The 15,764-nt window shown below is 52.7% G+C and overlaps 1 protein-coding gene and 1 non-coding gene across 5 annotated transcripts; one reads left to right on the top strand and one right to left on the bottom strand.

The window, feature by feature from the left end:
- Nucleotides 1-618: 618 nt before the first annotated feature.
- Nucleotides 619-9,223, bottom strand: DNAJB5 (DnaJ heat shock protein family (Hsp40) member B5). 4 transcript variants are annotated; one of them, XM_036330492.1, is made up of 5 exons: nucleotides 9,100-9,222; nucleotides 8,121-8,265; nucleotides 5,580-5,824; nucleotides 2,148-2,749; nucleotides 619-2,015 (listed from the first exon to the last, which is right to left on the bottom strand). In XM_036330492.1, the coding sequence occupies exons 2-5, from the start codon at nucleotides 8,186-8,188 to the stop codon at nucleotides 1,782-1,784; spliced, it is 1,149 nt and encodes a 382-aa protein (XP_036186385.1). In that variant the 5' UTR covers nucleotides 8,189-8,265; nucleotides 9,100-9,222; the 3' UTR covers nucleotides 619-1,781. The 4 variants fall into 4 exon arrangements, with proteins under 4 accessions (XP_036186385.1, XP_036186386.1, XP_036186387.1 ...); XM_036330493.1 differs by having other exon boundaries at nucleotides 8,121-8,584; nucleotides 9,100-9,216; XM_036330494.1 differs by having other exon boundaries at nucleotides 8,121-8,262; nucleotides 9,100-9,199.
- Nucleotides 9,224-14,350: 5,127 nt separating this feature from the next.
- On the top strand, nucleotides 14,351-14,454 carry LOC118667848. Its single transcript, XR_004971424.1, has one exon. It is a non-coding gene; the product is annotated as a U6 spliceosomal RNA (small nuclear RNA).
- Nucleotides 14,455-15,764: the final 1,310 nt, after the last annotated feature.

The following is a 15,764-nucleotide window of genomic DNA, read 5'->3' on the forward strand; positions in this document are numbered from 1 at the left end:
GGGACCAGGGCCCCGGAGGAAGGTTGATAGTGGCACTGCACACCCACCTCCAGCCCAGGCTCATTGCTTCTGGTCAGATGATTATATATATATATACACACACACACTAGAGGCCCAGTGCACAAAATTCATGCACAGGTAGGGTCCCTAGGCCTGGCCAGTGATCAGGGCCAGTCAGGTTCCCTGCCTCCCCACCTCCTCCTTCCCTCGCTCCCTCAGCGCCCCGCTGCCACTGGTTGCCCGCCATGTTCCATGCTGCCCCCTGGTTCAAGTGATCGAACTCCCAGTCTCCCGGTCGAACTCCCAAGGGGACACTTTGCATGTTAGCCTTTTATATATATAGATATCCTTCCCTGAGGATGTTTTTATTGATTTGAGAGAGAAAGAAAGACAGAGAGAGAGAGAGAGAGAGAGAGAGAGAGAGAGAGAGAAAAACATCAAGAGGATCAGTTGCCTCTCATAAGCGCTCCAATTGGAGATCGAGCCTCTCTTATGTGATCAACTGGGTATGAAACCTCAACCTAGGTATGTGCTCCAACCAGGAATCGAACCCACAACCTTTTTGATGTACAGGATGATGCTCCAAACAACTGAGCCACCCGGCTGGGGCTCAGATGCCATATTTTTAAAATATTTTATTTTTTTCATAATACTGTCATTACAAAAAATACAAAAAAAAAACTACTATAAAAACATTCAGGGGCTTGTCAATGTGAGAAAACCTAAAGACCCCACCCCAGGACCTTGCTGAAGCAGTCTTACCCTAGATCCTGCACTACTGGATCTTTCACAACTCTGGGAATGGGGTGGAGTCACATAGGCATCAAAGGGCTGGAAATTTCCCGCACAGCCTCCATGAAGGGTAAGAAATAAGTAGTTACACATATCACAAAAATGGGATTTGGAAGTTTTGGGGTGGCGAGGCCCTGAGTTCAGAGGTGTGGGGAGAAACCTGTGACCCTGAATCTCTTGCTGGGGAATAGCTGCCACCTGACCCCAAAGCCCTTTCCCTTCCTGATGAAGGCTGGGAGATGGATCCTGCCCCCCACCTCTTAGCTTTAATACCGCAGGCCCCCTTCCCCTCCCTCCATGCTTGCACACTCCTGAGAGCAACAGGGAGGACAGAGCTTTCAGTTCTGTGGGGTCTGGGCAGGGGAGCTTTCCTGGAGGCTGCTGAGGGCCCAGTTCACCTCCCTGCCCCAAATGAAAAGTGTCTCGTGCTCAATGGCCCGGTTATGGACCTTCCCTTTCTATCTCAACCTGGGAGAGGCACAGACAGCTCTAGGTGTGTGTGAATATGTGTGTGATAACCTCGGACACTGTGGACCAGGGGGTGGGGCTGGGGTGGGAAAGCAGTGTCCTTTCTATCCTCTTCCTCCCCCATAGGTGGAAACCAGAGGGAAGGGAGAGGCGAGGTGTCAGCAAAGCTGAGCGGGGAAGGAGGGTATGCTATTTACAGGCGTGGACAAGGAATCTCTATATCTTCAAGTAGCACTCAGGTCACTCTCCAGCCACTGGAGTGGGAACTGGATTCAAAGCTAGTGACATGAAAATTGACCCCTGGTCTGGGCTAGTTCTCCCCACCTCCCTCCCACTCCCCCAAGGCAGCCCAGCTCTGAAAGGGGTCAGGGACAGGAACATTTTCCTGAAAAAAACAGTGGCTTTTTTTTTTGCATTTAAAAAAGTTGCCAGTGTCCAGTGGACATCAAGTTGGGTGCACATTGGGTGGGGCGAGTGAGGGGGTATTGCTGTGGTAGACTCTGGGCTGGCTGGGGCAGAGCCTAGGAACAGGGCAGGTGCTGCTTAAGGATCTGTCGTGTCTGTGGTGTTAATCTGTCTGGGAAGCGAACTTTGAACTCAACAATGAGGTCTCCCCGTTGGGTGGGCACCTTGGGGAAGGGAAGGCCCTCCCCACGGAGTCTCTTCACGGTGCCTGGCTTGATGACATCATTGCAGGGCAAAGCGATCACTCGGCCATCAATGGTGGGAATGTTCACGGTACAGCCACACAGTGCCTGGGGAAAATGAGGCAGATAGTGAGGAAAAGGTGGGGTAGAGTGACTGGGAAGAGAGAAAAAGATTAAAATGGGGAAAGAACGTCCCTGTTACCCCCCCTCATCACACACACAACCTGACCCAGGCCGCACCTCTTTGAGGCTGATCAGGGCACTGTAGAGCACGTTGGTACCATCTCGGCGGAAGTGAGCGTGGGGCTTGTCTTTGAGCACAAAGACTATGTCAGCAGGGATGTTGTCAGGTGTGGCATCACCCTCTTTGGGGAAGGTGATCTTGGTGCCTTCCTTCCAGCCACGCTTGATAACAATGTGCAGGATCTTGTCCTCGGTGCGCACAGTTCTCCCATCAGGGTTGAGGCGCCGCCTCGTGATCTTCATACGCTTGGTGGAGCCATGGTAGATCTCCTCCAGGGACACCCTCAGCTCATGCACCACAGGTGGGTCCTGCACCTTGCGCCGAGGGTACAGTGGTTCGGGGGCTCGCCTTGGACCCCTACTCAGCCCATTGAAGCCAAAGCGGCCGAAGGCGCCAAATGGGTCCTCATCATCATCCACATCCATGTCATCTGGATCAAAACCACTGAACGGTCGAGTGGAACGAGTGCTGGCAAAGAAGATATCGAAGGGGTTGGAGCCACCAAAGAAGGAGGCAAAGGTGGCATGGGGGTCCCCATGGAAGGTGTAGTGAAAGGAGCCACTGGAGCCACCTGACGAGCCACCGCCAGTCTTCAGGCCTGGAGGGAGGAGAAGTTAGGGACAGTGTGGCTGGTCTGGGCCCACCCCAGTCTCCTCTCCCTGCTTTCTAGCTCCCAACTCATAGACCTAGAGAAAGACGAAATGTTTAATTCCCAGAGAGAGGGCTGGCCTAATACAGTAAGAAAGTTCTCTGGCAAGATTAATTTTTACTCTTAATTATATTTTTAATAAAACACATCTGAGGTTCAAAGAGGCTGAGTTTCCCAATGGGTGGAAAAGCTAAGAGTAGAAGTCTTAGAGGATGTGACATCCAGTCCTGTAATCTCTCCCATGTAACCATGACCCAAAGATGTCTCAGAGCTTTGTGGCTGGCCTGGGGTCACATTACAAGTCATATCTGGCTCTGAAATCTTTGCTTATCTCCAAAGACCCACAGAGCATGAGGCAAGTGGGCAAGATTTGATGACACAGGGGCTAGTAAGTGACTTGTCCTAAATCATGTGGGGATATGGTCCAGGAGGAGGCCCACTCTCACTCTGCTTCTAGCAATTTCTTCTTTCCCTGACTTCTGCCAAATGGGAAATAAGGAGGGCTCCCCAAAGCAGGAAAGCTCATTAGCTTGGAGGTGAGGAGCTACTTCTTTAGAAAGTTTTCAAATGCTTTGTTCCCATAGTCAGGGCTCACAGTGTTGCACAACTGCAGGGGGTGCCATTCACACATTGTATAGACATAGACTACAATGGGAATGGAGTTCCCTGGAGTTATATAACACCAAGCCTTTCCCTCACACTTAATATCAGAGCAGCCAAAATGCATGAATGAGCTGGCACATTGTGGGTGGGGACCCCAGCTGCTCTTGCTGGAGTTAGGTCCTGTCTAAGGAGGCAGCCTTAATGGGGAGATGGCAGTGGTGAGGATGGGGATAGTAGGGCACAGAGGAAGGAGCGAGGTGGGTATTAACACTGAGAAGTGATCTATAACATGTAGACTTAGGGTGGAGCCCAAGCTACGGGAAGGGACTCTTTTTTTAAGGCCTTTTATCTAGAATTTCAATTGGCTATGGAAGCCAGAGCCTGAATTAGCCTCTTATTTCATTAGATTTGGATTTCATTAGAGAGGCCAAGTGGCAGACAGTTCAGAGACTTGTGGCAGCGGCCTTTTCACCCCTTCCTGAAGACGCAGGGTCTGTTCTTTCCTTCTGTTGAGGTGTGATTATCAGGTGAGTTCAAGAAGCTTGGCAAAGCTCAGCAAAAGAGGGAGGTTGGACTAATGACAACAGGAAGGGGTAATTTCTCTGTGGGGATTCCTGCTGTACCACTACCACCCCCTTTTCAAGCTGGGAACAACTTGTCCCCAGCCAGGGCTGAGTACAGAGTCTATGTGCACAACTGTTCTGTCTGGCTGATGGGGAGGAGGCAGGGCGGACAGAAATATAACCCACATTTCCAAGGCTGCTTTTCCCTCCCCAGGCTCTGGCTGTCTCCTTAAGGCTGTGCTGCATCCTCCTGGGTTGCAGATCTGCTTTAGAACCCAGTGTCTGGGCCTAGGGGCTGAGCTTTGCCCTTCACTTAGGCTTGGTCATGCAGGAGGGTTAAATTCCCAGCTCTCTCCCAGCTCTCACCTTCCTAAACAAAGGTGAGGCAAGTGGAGGAATGAGTGCAATTCCCAGAAAGGTCACATGGTGGCATGGTGTGTGCAACTCGACCCTCTTTCCCCACCTCTCCTCCCATTCCTCCATCCCAGAGGAAAAACAAATTCTTAGCTGAGAAAGTACCCCCGCGCCCCCCCCCCCGCCCCCCCTCCGCCCCCGGCCCAAGACGCCCGGTGAATCTGGGAGTTGGTAGGTGAGCAGGGAAAAATGGAAGGAACTAGTGGCATGGAGACATACGAGAGGGAGCTGGGAGGACTGGGGTGCCAGAAGATAATGGCCTGGGACACAAAGCAAGGAGGAGGAGAGGAAAAGAACATTCTTTTGAGTGCCTACTCTGCCAGGCACAGTGCATATGGTTAGCCTATCTAATTGGAGGCTACAGTGGGGAGAGTAAGGAGGGGAATGTAAAAGAAAGGTGCGTGCAGTTAGGGAGGAAGGACAGTTCTCCCGGGAAGGAGAGTCCTCAGCTGTGACTATGTCTCTTAATATAGCCTGACAGGTGCCTGCGGCTGGCGGGGGGCAGGCGGCCCTGAGGGGCAGGCCCAGAATTAGCTGCTACATCATGCCCGTGGGATGTGCTGGGAGGGGCCGCCCTCTCAGAGGCTTTATTTGGGCCTTTCCTGCCACCCTGTGCGTGGCCACCAGCTACCCCAGGGAGGGGGCAATATGCCAGCAGCAGTTTCCCTTCCACCCTTGGATCTCTGCCACTTCCTCAGCGAGGCAAAGCCATACCTCTGTTCTGATGGCCTGAAGTGGGCAGAGAAGGGAACCACCATGTCTCTAGCTCAGCGCTCCAGTGGTTAGTTCCCAGGCTGCTTAAGGGTCAAACTTTTATGCTGATGAATGTAAATGCTCTGTCCTCAGAGAGCCACACACTCCCTTTCCCTAACCTTCCTCATCAGCCAATGAAGCAGCAGGGACTTCAGGCTGGACTAATAAGGGCTGGGAAGGGGGGTGGGAGGGGGAAGGCCTCTGATTCTAGCTTCAGACCTCGCTCAGGCCTGAACTTAAGCAGGGAGAGGGGCAGAGAGAGGTGGGGGGAACTATGGTAAGCTGAGGCTGGGAAGTGGGTGGTCTCTTTCCTCTGGGTGTCAATGTTAGGAACACTTGCCTCCCTCACCCCTACTCAGTCTCCAGTTCCTGGTTATGAGAACTGGGTCACCTAGGACCCCAGACAAGGACAGGGGTCCAATAGCAGGCTGGAGTGCTGCTCTTACCTTCCTCCCCATACTGATCATACAGGCCTCGTTTCTTAGGGTCACTCAGCACATCATAGGCCTCTGCAATTTCCTTAAACTTCTCCTCAGCATTGGGTTCTTTGTTCTTGTCTGGGTGGTACTTCAAGGCCATCTTCCGATATGCTTTCTTGATCTCATCCTCATTGGCTCCCGATGGGATCCCAAGAATCTTGTAATAATCCTTTCCCATCACAGCCACTGGACCGGCACTGGTCTCCTTGTTTCTGAAAGAAATCCAGGGCCAATCCTTGGTGCTTCTATTCCCTTCTGCCCCAGTCTTGCTCCTGATGATCCTGCGATCCCTAAAAGTCACAGTGTGACTTTTCTGTGGGCCTCTGTCTCCCCATCAGTAAAACGAAAGGTTTGGACTAGATGATCTCTTCCAGCTTGGACATTCTAAGATTCTGTGATTCTTTCCTCAGTTCCTGGGTTTTCCCAGCAGCAGGCGGGAGGCTCTGGCCCACTTCTTGGAGCTAGACTAAGTCCCACATCTTTGGGTCGAACTGAGGACCCCCGAAAGGACCTGCTGAGTGAGGTGGCACCATGGACTGACAAAGCCACGCACCGAAGCTGGTGAAGATCAATGTACGGGGTGAGGTCACCTGAGTATCGTGGTCTCCTACGCCATGCCTCAGGCATGGTGCCCAGGCTAAGGGCAGCTGGGGCAGTGGCCTAGGACTGGGGACAGGCCTAGATCTTCAGCCAGCTGTCCTGGCCAACCGGGCTGAGTCAGGGTGTGGGTGCCTGGAGTTCTCTCTGCATTGGAGACCCCAGGCACCCCTGCTCTCCATCCCCAGACTATGCTAAGCCTCACATGTGACTCAGATCAGAGGATGACTCACAGCCTTTGGTAACTGCCATTTCTAACTCCCTCATTAGTAGGGGATGATCACTGTCCTTCCCCCAATCAGGGCAACTGTTCCCTTTACTCATCTCCCAGTGTCTACACACAGAATGTGTGTGAAGACATGTCTGTGCCGCCTAAGCACTAATGTTAGGGAACAAAAGCGTCCTGGTGACAGGGCCTTTTAAACCTTAGTTGTTAGGAGGCAGTTGGGCACTAACCACCATTTCCTTAATACCTACCCTGTCTCACCTGCCCAGTGGCTTAGGATCTGGCCCACACTCCTCTGATAGTCCCCTCTAAGCTGGATGCAGGGCATTTGTTATATGAGGGAGAAACATGAGGCTCCAATTCTTCCATGCCAATCTCCCTCCACCAATGACCCTGTGGTGAATATGCAGGGAAGGGGACATTCCTGTATCTAAAGCTTTTTGGGAGAATGGCCAGAAGCCATTCTCCAGCCCTTCTGAGATTTGGCCAATGCCAACCCCTACCAAAGCCCAGAGAACCGGAGTCTTTCTAGCAATGTCCTGGGCTAGCAGCCACAGCTAAGGCCTGCTTTTCTGCCTCTGACTACTTCAGCGAGGGGTACAGGGTTTCCTGGCAGGAGTGAGGGCTGTAATGGGTAAGAGGAGGCCTCAAGACTCCAGATAGGTAGGGACCATGGCCCTAGCTCCTGCCCCCACAGGGCTTGTTGCAGGTGGCTAGGTTGACTCATGGTTCTGGGAGTCACCTCACTCTGACAAAGAGAAGGCTCCCAAAAGGTGGGTACTCCCCTCCTCCCCCGTATCAGTATGTCACGGCTGGTGGGGGAGGCGGGGGTTGGAGGAGGCAGAGAAGAAAGAGCAGCTGGGGGAGGGCAGCCATTTTCGGAAGCAGCAGTAAAAGCCGTTTGAGCGGGAGCTGGGGGTGGTCTGCCATCTCTGCCTTGGCCCACATCTTCTTTCCCCAGGGACTGGGAAGGAATCCTAGCACACCAGCAGGGTGCCCCAGGGAACTATAGCAGCTTCCAGGCAGAGGGCAAATAAAAGACTTGCCACTTCTCCCACCATCCTCTTGATGTCCCTGCATTACCTCTTCATTTGGCCAGCTTCCTCCCTGGCACCCACCTGCTGGCTGTTCTAGATCTATAATTCTCTTGCCTCCACAGACACAGGGTGATCTCTTTCAAGAACTGCCCTTTTCTCCCTCCCTCCCCCTACCCAAAAGCCACGCGTTGGAATGACAAAGGAGCCCCATGGCATGGCACTGCCTTTGATGGAGAAGAAAGGATGCTAATGCTGAGGCAGGAATGAAAAACGAGGAGAAATGGCAAGGGGGACTGGTTTAGGGAGGGGAGATGGCTGATACAGAAAATGAAGTACTGATGGAGGGGGATAAAGGGTGACCAATGGCAGTGGCTGCGGTAGAAAATGGGTTACCAGGGGGTTGAAAGAGAGATGCAGAGAATTAAAATACTGGAGATGTTTGTGGAAAATAAATGGATGCCTGGAGGGTTTGAGATGAATGATAAGGTGTACACTTCATTCAAATGTAGGGGTGCGGTAGAAGGCACTTACATGTAATGGGAAGGAGATGAGGATGAAATGGAGGAAGCGAGGAGGCAATGGAGGGGGGTGTGATGTGGAGGATTTGACTTGGTACGGGCATGAGTGCCATTCTCCGGAGGGACTTACCGAAACTTTACAAACCCATTCAGCGTCCACGCTCGAAGTTTTAAGGGCTCCAGCTGAATTTTAAACATCAAGCTGGCTAAGAAGTCTTCTCCCCAGAAGTGTGGGAAGCTCCGGAAAGCTCCTCGGGCCTGCAGTGGGGATGCTGCTGGGGATGGGCAGGAGAGCACTGTGCGCTTAAACATGCCCAGCCCAGCCCCTCACCTCTGCTCGCTCCGCTGGAGCCTGCTTGCAAAGCTGCAGCTCTGGCAGTCACCTCCTCGGGTCCTCAGAGGCACTTACCCAGCAAGGCCTGTCCCGTGCAACAGGAGCTGGACCTGATGCCCAGGCGTGGAGAGGGAAGGGATGGGGTCCAGTGGCCACCAGCTCTTAAGGGCGGCAATGTCTGGCTGCTTGTGAATGGCTGTGTGACCGTGTGGCAGTAAGGCTGGCAGTGCGAGCGTGCGTGCGAGTGGCAGCGTGTGTACCTGTGGCAGGTGTGATTGTCTGTGAGGGCCCGAGAAGCCCTAAGCTCCTCTGCCTCTCTGTCGGGCAGGACCCGACCCCAATCCCCCAGAACCTACTCAATGAAGTCACTGACAGGGAGTCTCCTCCCTCGCAGATGGGCGGGGAGGGGAGGGGCGGGGCAGAGCCGACCCCGCCGGGACAAAAGGCGCGGCGAGCAGAGGGGGAGAGAGAAGGGGGCTCGGGCGGGGGAGGGTGGTCGGTGATGTCACCGGTGCTGGGTGGCTGGGCCGGCTCAGAAACGCCTCCTCCCCGGCGGAACCCAATCCGACCTGGCCCGACCCTCCCCCGGCTCAGACGCTGGCCGTCCCCTGGAAGAGGGTCGCGGAAAACGAGCACCTGGCAGAGCCTGAGTCCCCGCCGCCCTACCGCAGAAGAGCCGATGGGCCCTCAGTGTCCCAACCCCCGGACACCAGGACCCCTGACTTCGCGACGCCCACACGCCCACGATCCCCGAGTCCTAGATCGGCGCCCTCACCGGTGAGGAGCTGCGGGCGCCTCCGCGGTCCGTCCGACAGCCACTGCCCCCTCCCCCGGCTCCGGCTCCGCAGCCTCCACTCGGGACAGGAGTCGCCTGCCCGCCGGCCGCAGACAGCGGGCCCGGGAACCCGCCCCCACGGCTCCGCCCCCACGCTTCCCATTGCGCCGCCTGCCCGTCACTCAGCTCAAACCTCTGTTGTAATTGGACAGTTTTCTACGAGTAGCTGGGCGATAGCCGCCCATTCTCCACCCCTGTCACCCGGCCACACGCGCACACACTCCGGGCAGCGATTGGTGGGGCTCTGATTGGTGCGCTCGGGGATCCGTCAACCACGCCTCTTCACGATCGCTCTCTGTCATTGGTGAAGGGGCCAGAGGGTGGCAACTCCACGCGCCCTTTGATTTTATTGGTTCGTCTGCGGGGCTCAGACCCGAGCCGGGAGGTGGGGTGCGCTGCTATATTAGTCCAATCTCCGGTTTGGGAAGGTGGGACGTACTGGCCACAGCTGGAATCCCGGGAGAACCTTCTGGAACCCGTGCAATGTCAAAGGTAGCCTTAAAGGAAAAGCGCGCCCACCATGGGCGGTGACCCTGGGCATTTCCCCCTCATCATTTTGGAGGGTAGGAGAGAGAATAGTGCACTCTGGGAGGTGTAGTCTCTGGAGTGGAGTCAAAAGGTCGCCCCTCCTTAACCTGTTTTCTACCCACTGTGATCTGTCTTCGACCTGATTTCGCTTTACCTGACGTGACCTTTCAAACAGGCCTGGATTTCAAAACAGGCCCCGGCGGACACGCAGAGTTTGAGGGCCCTGCTCTCGCCTTTGCAACCTGGTAGCCCCCCCAGGTCTAGCGCCGCCCTGATTCCCTTTCCGAGTCCCTTTCTCTTCTCGGTATAACCCCGCATCCCAGCTGCCTCACGAGCACCCCACAGCCCCCATTAGAGTTCTCTCTATGGTCTTTCACCCCACTTTCCCTTTGAAGTCCTACATTTTACACCCCCACCCTTGCTTTTCCCTCTTCTTGACCCCATGTGATCTCCAGTCTCCCTCCCCCCCCCCCCCCCCCAGATCTCCTGGCTTACCCTATTCTTAATTCTTTCTGCTCCTATGATCTCTCCTATCCTAGCGCCCCGCCTTAGCCCTTCATCCGAGTTCCACTTGATCTCCTTTATGAACACCCTCGGAATAGTACATTTCAGTCCCACCCCACCCCCATTCCCCATTAAATCTCAGCCCGGTGTCCCCGCTGTTCAGAGCAGGCAGAGCTGCGGAGGCGGTCACCAGCGGAAGCCGACGCTCGAGCAGACACGGTGCCTGGCGCCCACGTCACTGTCTCCCAGGCCCATCTGTGCTACAGAGAAGGGGGCGGAGGTGGCGGGGGATGGGGGGAGGTAGCCTCAGGATGAAGAGAGAGAAGGAGTTCTTGGAGGGTTTGAGGACAGAGGAAGGGCCAGGGCAGAAGCTCTCACCCTCTTTCTTGGCCGTTTTTTTCAGAGACAGAGTGTGGACACCCATGAGGTCGTGCAAACTGGATAGAGCTGGACACTGAGGCTGGTAGAGCATCAGTCCCTAGGCTACAGAGCAGAGCAGGAGAGGCCGAGGGGACTGCAGTCTCCACTACCTGTCTTCTTTCTGGTACTCACTATGGGTGTCCAGGTGTAAAGAACTGTGAGGTCTGAAGAAAGGAAAGGAAGTGGGGTGGGGTGGGGTGGGGGATGGAGAGGTGGGGTTTGGGGGATAAGGAGAGAAGGGAGGGAAGATAGGATGAGACCCCTGACCGGTTTGGCTCAGTGGATAGAGCCTCGGCCTGCGGACTGAGGGGTCCTGGGTTCGATTCAGGTCAAGGGCATGTACCTGGGTTGCGGGCACATCCCCAGTGGGAGGTGTGCAGGAGGCAGCTGATCAATGTTTCTCTCTCATCGATGTTTCAAACTCCCTATCTCTCTCCCTTCCTCTTTGTAAAAAGTCAATAAAATATATTTTAAAAAAAAGATGGGATGAGGGGGTTGAGGAAAGGAGGGGAGGGGAGATAGGTAGGAGATGAGAAGATGAGAAGGGGAACAAGGAATAGAAGGGAGGGGAGATGGGGTGAGCAGCAAAGGGATGGGAGAGATGGAGTGAGGAAGACTGAGACAGGGAGGGGAGGTGGGGTGATGAGGGAATGGAAGAGTGTGACATGGAGATGGGCAAAGTAGGATAAGGGAGCCAGGACTGGTGCTGTCTCCTTAGATCTGGAGGCTCTCGCTCTCCTAACTCCAGACGCATGGGGGCCTGGTTTGTGGGTGGTTCTGTTTCCTCCTATTCCAGTTGTGTATTTTGCCTCCTCCAGCCTTGCCTGTGCCAACACGGAGGCAGAAAATTTAGTCACCGGCCCTTAACCTGGTCCTTGTGAATGCTAACGTGTAGGCTTAGCACTCTGAGGGTTCAGGGCTGTGTGTTCAGGTATTGGTGGCACGGACTCCATTGTCTGCTGGGTTCCCTATTGCCCCGATGTGTCAAGTGTGTGTGTGAGGAATCAGGGTGAGGCCTAGGGCAGAAAAATGGAAGCTCTGGAGACAGATGGTCGACCTCATGAGGTTACTTGCCACATCTGTGCCTCATTTTCTTCTCTGTAAAATGGGGATGGACAACAGCAGTACCTCATGGGATTATTGTGAGGGTTAATTAAGGTAACACATGATGCACCTAGTTCTGAGCCTGGCATATAGATAATCCTCACAAAATTAACTGTTAGCCTGAACGATCACAGATATCTGGGTGTGTGAGTGCATCTGTGAATGGTTGTCTGGTTGGGAGTTATTTGTACTGTTATATCTGTAATGCAATTTGTGAGCAAGAGAGAGTGTGTGTGTAATTAGTTTTGTGTGGTAGTGTGCCTGACTCTGTGTTATTTGCTGTAGGTGTGTGATTTGTGTTAGTGTGCACGTGTGATGAAATGACTGTGTAAGCCTGTGTCTGTGTGACAAAGAGTGGATGAAGTGTGGCTTCATGGCTGTTGACACACTGACATCGTGTCTGCTGGTGTATGCATGCATCTGTGATCTTGTCAGTTCCAAACACCCCATTTACCCTCCCTCCCCATGGGATGTCATAATCCTAGGTGTTCCTCATTTCCTCACCCTGAAGGAACCGGAAACCTGGGGGCACACGTGGGGGTGGGTGCCAATGGGGAGGTAGACAGGAGCACATGTTCCATCCCAGACTGTGTATGGGAGGGGGAGCCCCCTATCTTGCACATATCCTAAAAGCTTCGGGGGAAGTGCTCCCCCTCCATCCCATGCTCAGTTCCCTGTCTTGTTACCATGGCAGCAGTTGCCAGGGGCTCCCTTGGTTGCTAAGATCTGGGTGTGGGAGGCTGCCAGGCACTGTTGCCAGTAGAAACAGTACCCTGGGGGAAAGGAAGACTACCCCCACAGCTGCCAGCTCTCTGCAGTGACAGGACTAGCTAGCCCTTTGACTTCTCCGGTCCCCAGATTGTACTTGTGATTTGTATGTGACAGTATTAGGGTTGGTAGGGAGCTTTAATAGGAACTAGAATACTGAGATTTACCTTCTGAGGAGAGAGGGGGCCCTAGCTTGCCCATTACTATCTTTAAGGTTGGGAGGCCTTTAGAAATTAGTGACTACCTCATTCTGTCCCCCGTACCTTATATTTATCCCCTGGCAATATCTGTGCTGCGTTTTCCAGTGCTGGTGCTTATCACCTGATGCTTCCACCTGGAACAGGAACGCTACATTGATCCCATTACCTTGGATGCAGACTGACTTCTTCCTGAGGTCAGACCCATAGCATCTCACCTGGATACATACTTCATGCTGACACCTGAGCCTAGACTTCAGTCCCACACTGAGTCCTAATTTTGGCCTTAGTCTTAGTCCTGAACCAGACAGTTCGCCAAACCCAGCCTTAGTGTGAGCCCTCCTCCTAGACATGAATGAGCCCTCATCTAGATACAGATTTTCGAACTCATCCGAAGATTCAGTTCTGATCCTCCTGTACTTTGATTGGACAATGACCAGCGATCTAACGCTCTGGTACTTGTCTGGCATCTCGCTGCATGTTCTGAATCTATACTGACCTGTACCATAAGGGCTCAAGGGGTCATTTCTTGCCTTGGTTGAGAGGACAGTGCAAGGAATGACCAGCAGAGGGCGTGCAACATCAGGTCCTTGCAGTGGTTCTCAACCTTCTGGCCCTTTAAATACAGTTCCTCATGTTGTGACCCAACCATAAAATTATTTTCGTTGCAACTTCATAACTGTAATGTTGCTACTGTTATGAATAGTAATGTAAATATCTGATATGCAGGATGGTCTTAGGCGACCCCTGTGAAAGGGTCATTCGACCGCCAAAGGGGTCACGACCCACAGGTTGAGAACTGCTGGTAAAGGTTGAACTAAATAAATTAAAGTTCCTAACTCAGTTATGCTGATGCTTTGGGGGTCATGTAGGTTTGTACAATCATGGATCTCCCTACAGCTCAGCTGGGCTCAGGGCTGGACACTCACCAGAAGGTACTTAACCATTTCCTGGCATCATAGGTCTCAAGAGTACTGGATACCTGGATGGCATCCTCCTCCCCAACGAACACTTCTTTGATATGCTCACACCGCTTCACTGCCTTTGCTGATACACAGTTAGCGTGTAGTCCCACTGAGCAGAAATCTGCCTCTACTCCGTCTTTGGTCTTAGCTCTGTGTTTGAGGTCACATTGCCCTTATAGGTCCCATCTGCCAGGTATCAGCCTCTGCATCCCTCACGTCTGCTCCTCTCCAGGCTGAACACCCCTCAGGCCTTCATGGGTTCCTCTCTGCTTTGTTCCGTTCCAGGCACTAAGACCATGCTCCCCTGTCTGGGTTTCAGTCTGTGGAGCCTGATTTAGCTTTTAGATTTTTTTTTCTCTCGCATGCCAGTGCAGTGTACAAGTAAGCCAGCTTGCTCTCTCCTCTGACTCGGACTCCGTTCCATGTAGCCTCAGGTTATATCAGTCTTTTTGTAGCCACTAATACTGTTCACCCGTACCAAGTGAAGACTGCAACATCTTTTCTCTCTGAGCTGCTAAATCACATCTTGCCCATTTGTACCGGTTATTATTTTGAAAGGAGTGTTATATTGACTTTAAAAACAAAGATACTTGAAACAAATGAAATAAAAACATTTTGGCAATATGTTTTGAGTTTCAGGGCAATCCCTGGGCTTGGAAATCTCACTGTGATGCTTACTTAAAGGTGAGACAAGGAGGAACCGAAGTGCTCACTTTGGCAGCACATATACTAAAATTGAGATGATATAGAGATTAGCATGGCCCCTGTGTAAGGATGACACACAAATTTGTGAAGTATCCTATATTTTTGCTTTTGATAAATGTTAAAATGTAAGACTGTAAATTAAGTTTATTTATGAATAAATTAGTATATTACAAAAGAAAAAAAAGAGGGACTGAAGAGTCCCAGCTGGCTTGGCTGTGGCTTCAGCACTGTGGACAGAGGCCATGGTCATACCCCGAGCCATGCCTGTGGGTGGGTAGGAAAATGATATACAGTAGCTTTCAGATGGGGCCAGAAATCCGTGCTGCTCACTCAGTGCCTTGCAGTGTATGAAGCTTTCCTCTTATCTAACTCATCCTATCCTCACTCAGCTATCAGCCTGGGAGGCAGACAGAAGAGAGACTATTTTCTAGATGTTTACAGATGAGGAAACTGAGGTTTAACAATGTCAAACTTCAAGTAACTCTTTGGGTGGGGTGGGACAGAGAACACATTACTCCATGATTAGCAAATTTAGCAGCTGCTGTTTCCCTTGGGGCAATGACTTTCCCTAGAGAGAAGAGGAGTGCACTTGAGTCAACGAAGGCCGGGTGGGTGGGAGTTTGTGTGGAACCAAGGCTCCAGCCAGCCCTAGGAACATGTGGGCGGTTGGTAGGAGGCTTCTGAGGGTCTGAAGTTCCAGTCAGGACTGCCGGAGAGAGGGTAGGGAAATCTTGTCATTTGGGTGTCCACAGAGGCCCAGCTTTCATGCCTTCTTCTGTCCCAGTGCTTTGCTTCCCTGAGCCTGGAGAAAGGACAAGGGACCTGTGAGATGTTACTAAGCTGTCTCTGAGCTGGACGGACCTCCATGGGAAACTCCAGGGAGGAGAGGTATGGGAACCCGTGAATGAATGGGTTGAGCTGTGCAGGTGGTAAGAAATCCTGTGACGTGGCTATGGGCCTGGCTACTTGTATCTGTCTGTTCCCAGCAGGTAGGAAGGGGAGGTGCTGGACCACACAGCAGCTGTGTGTGTGAGGTGTACGTTAGGCAGAGGCCATTGGCTGTACCCCAGCTGTGCCTGGAACTGTGGGCAGGTGAAGAACATGGGTATGAAGTCCGACTACCTGGTTCCCTGCTTCCTACCTGCGTGACTATAACCTTGAGAGACTTTCAGCATCACTGTTCCTCACTTTTCTCGTCTGTAATACAAGTCTCATAGGGTTGTTTCGAAGAGGAATTACTTTATGCAAAGTGCTTAGAACTTCCCAGTGCGTAAAAATGTTAACAATTATTTGTATTTGGCTTGGAGGCAGAAAACCTGCCCCTGAGCCACAGACTGGAGATGCTTTCCTGCTACAGGTACTGGTTGTGTTCTTACCGGGTAAAGACATGAGTGGGGAGTCCATCGTCCTCTGA

The sequence above is a fragment of the Myotis myotis genome, unplaced genomic scaffold (genome assembly GCF_014108235.1).
Source record: "Myotis myotis isolate mMyoMyo1 unplaced genomic scaffold, mMyoMyo1.p scaffold_m19_p_12, whole genome shotgun sequence".
Classification (NCBI taxonomy): domain Eukaryota; kingdom Metazoa; phylum Chordata; class Mammalia; order Chiroptera; family Vespertilionidae; genus Myotis; species Myotis myotis.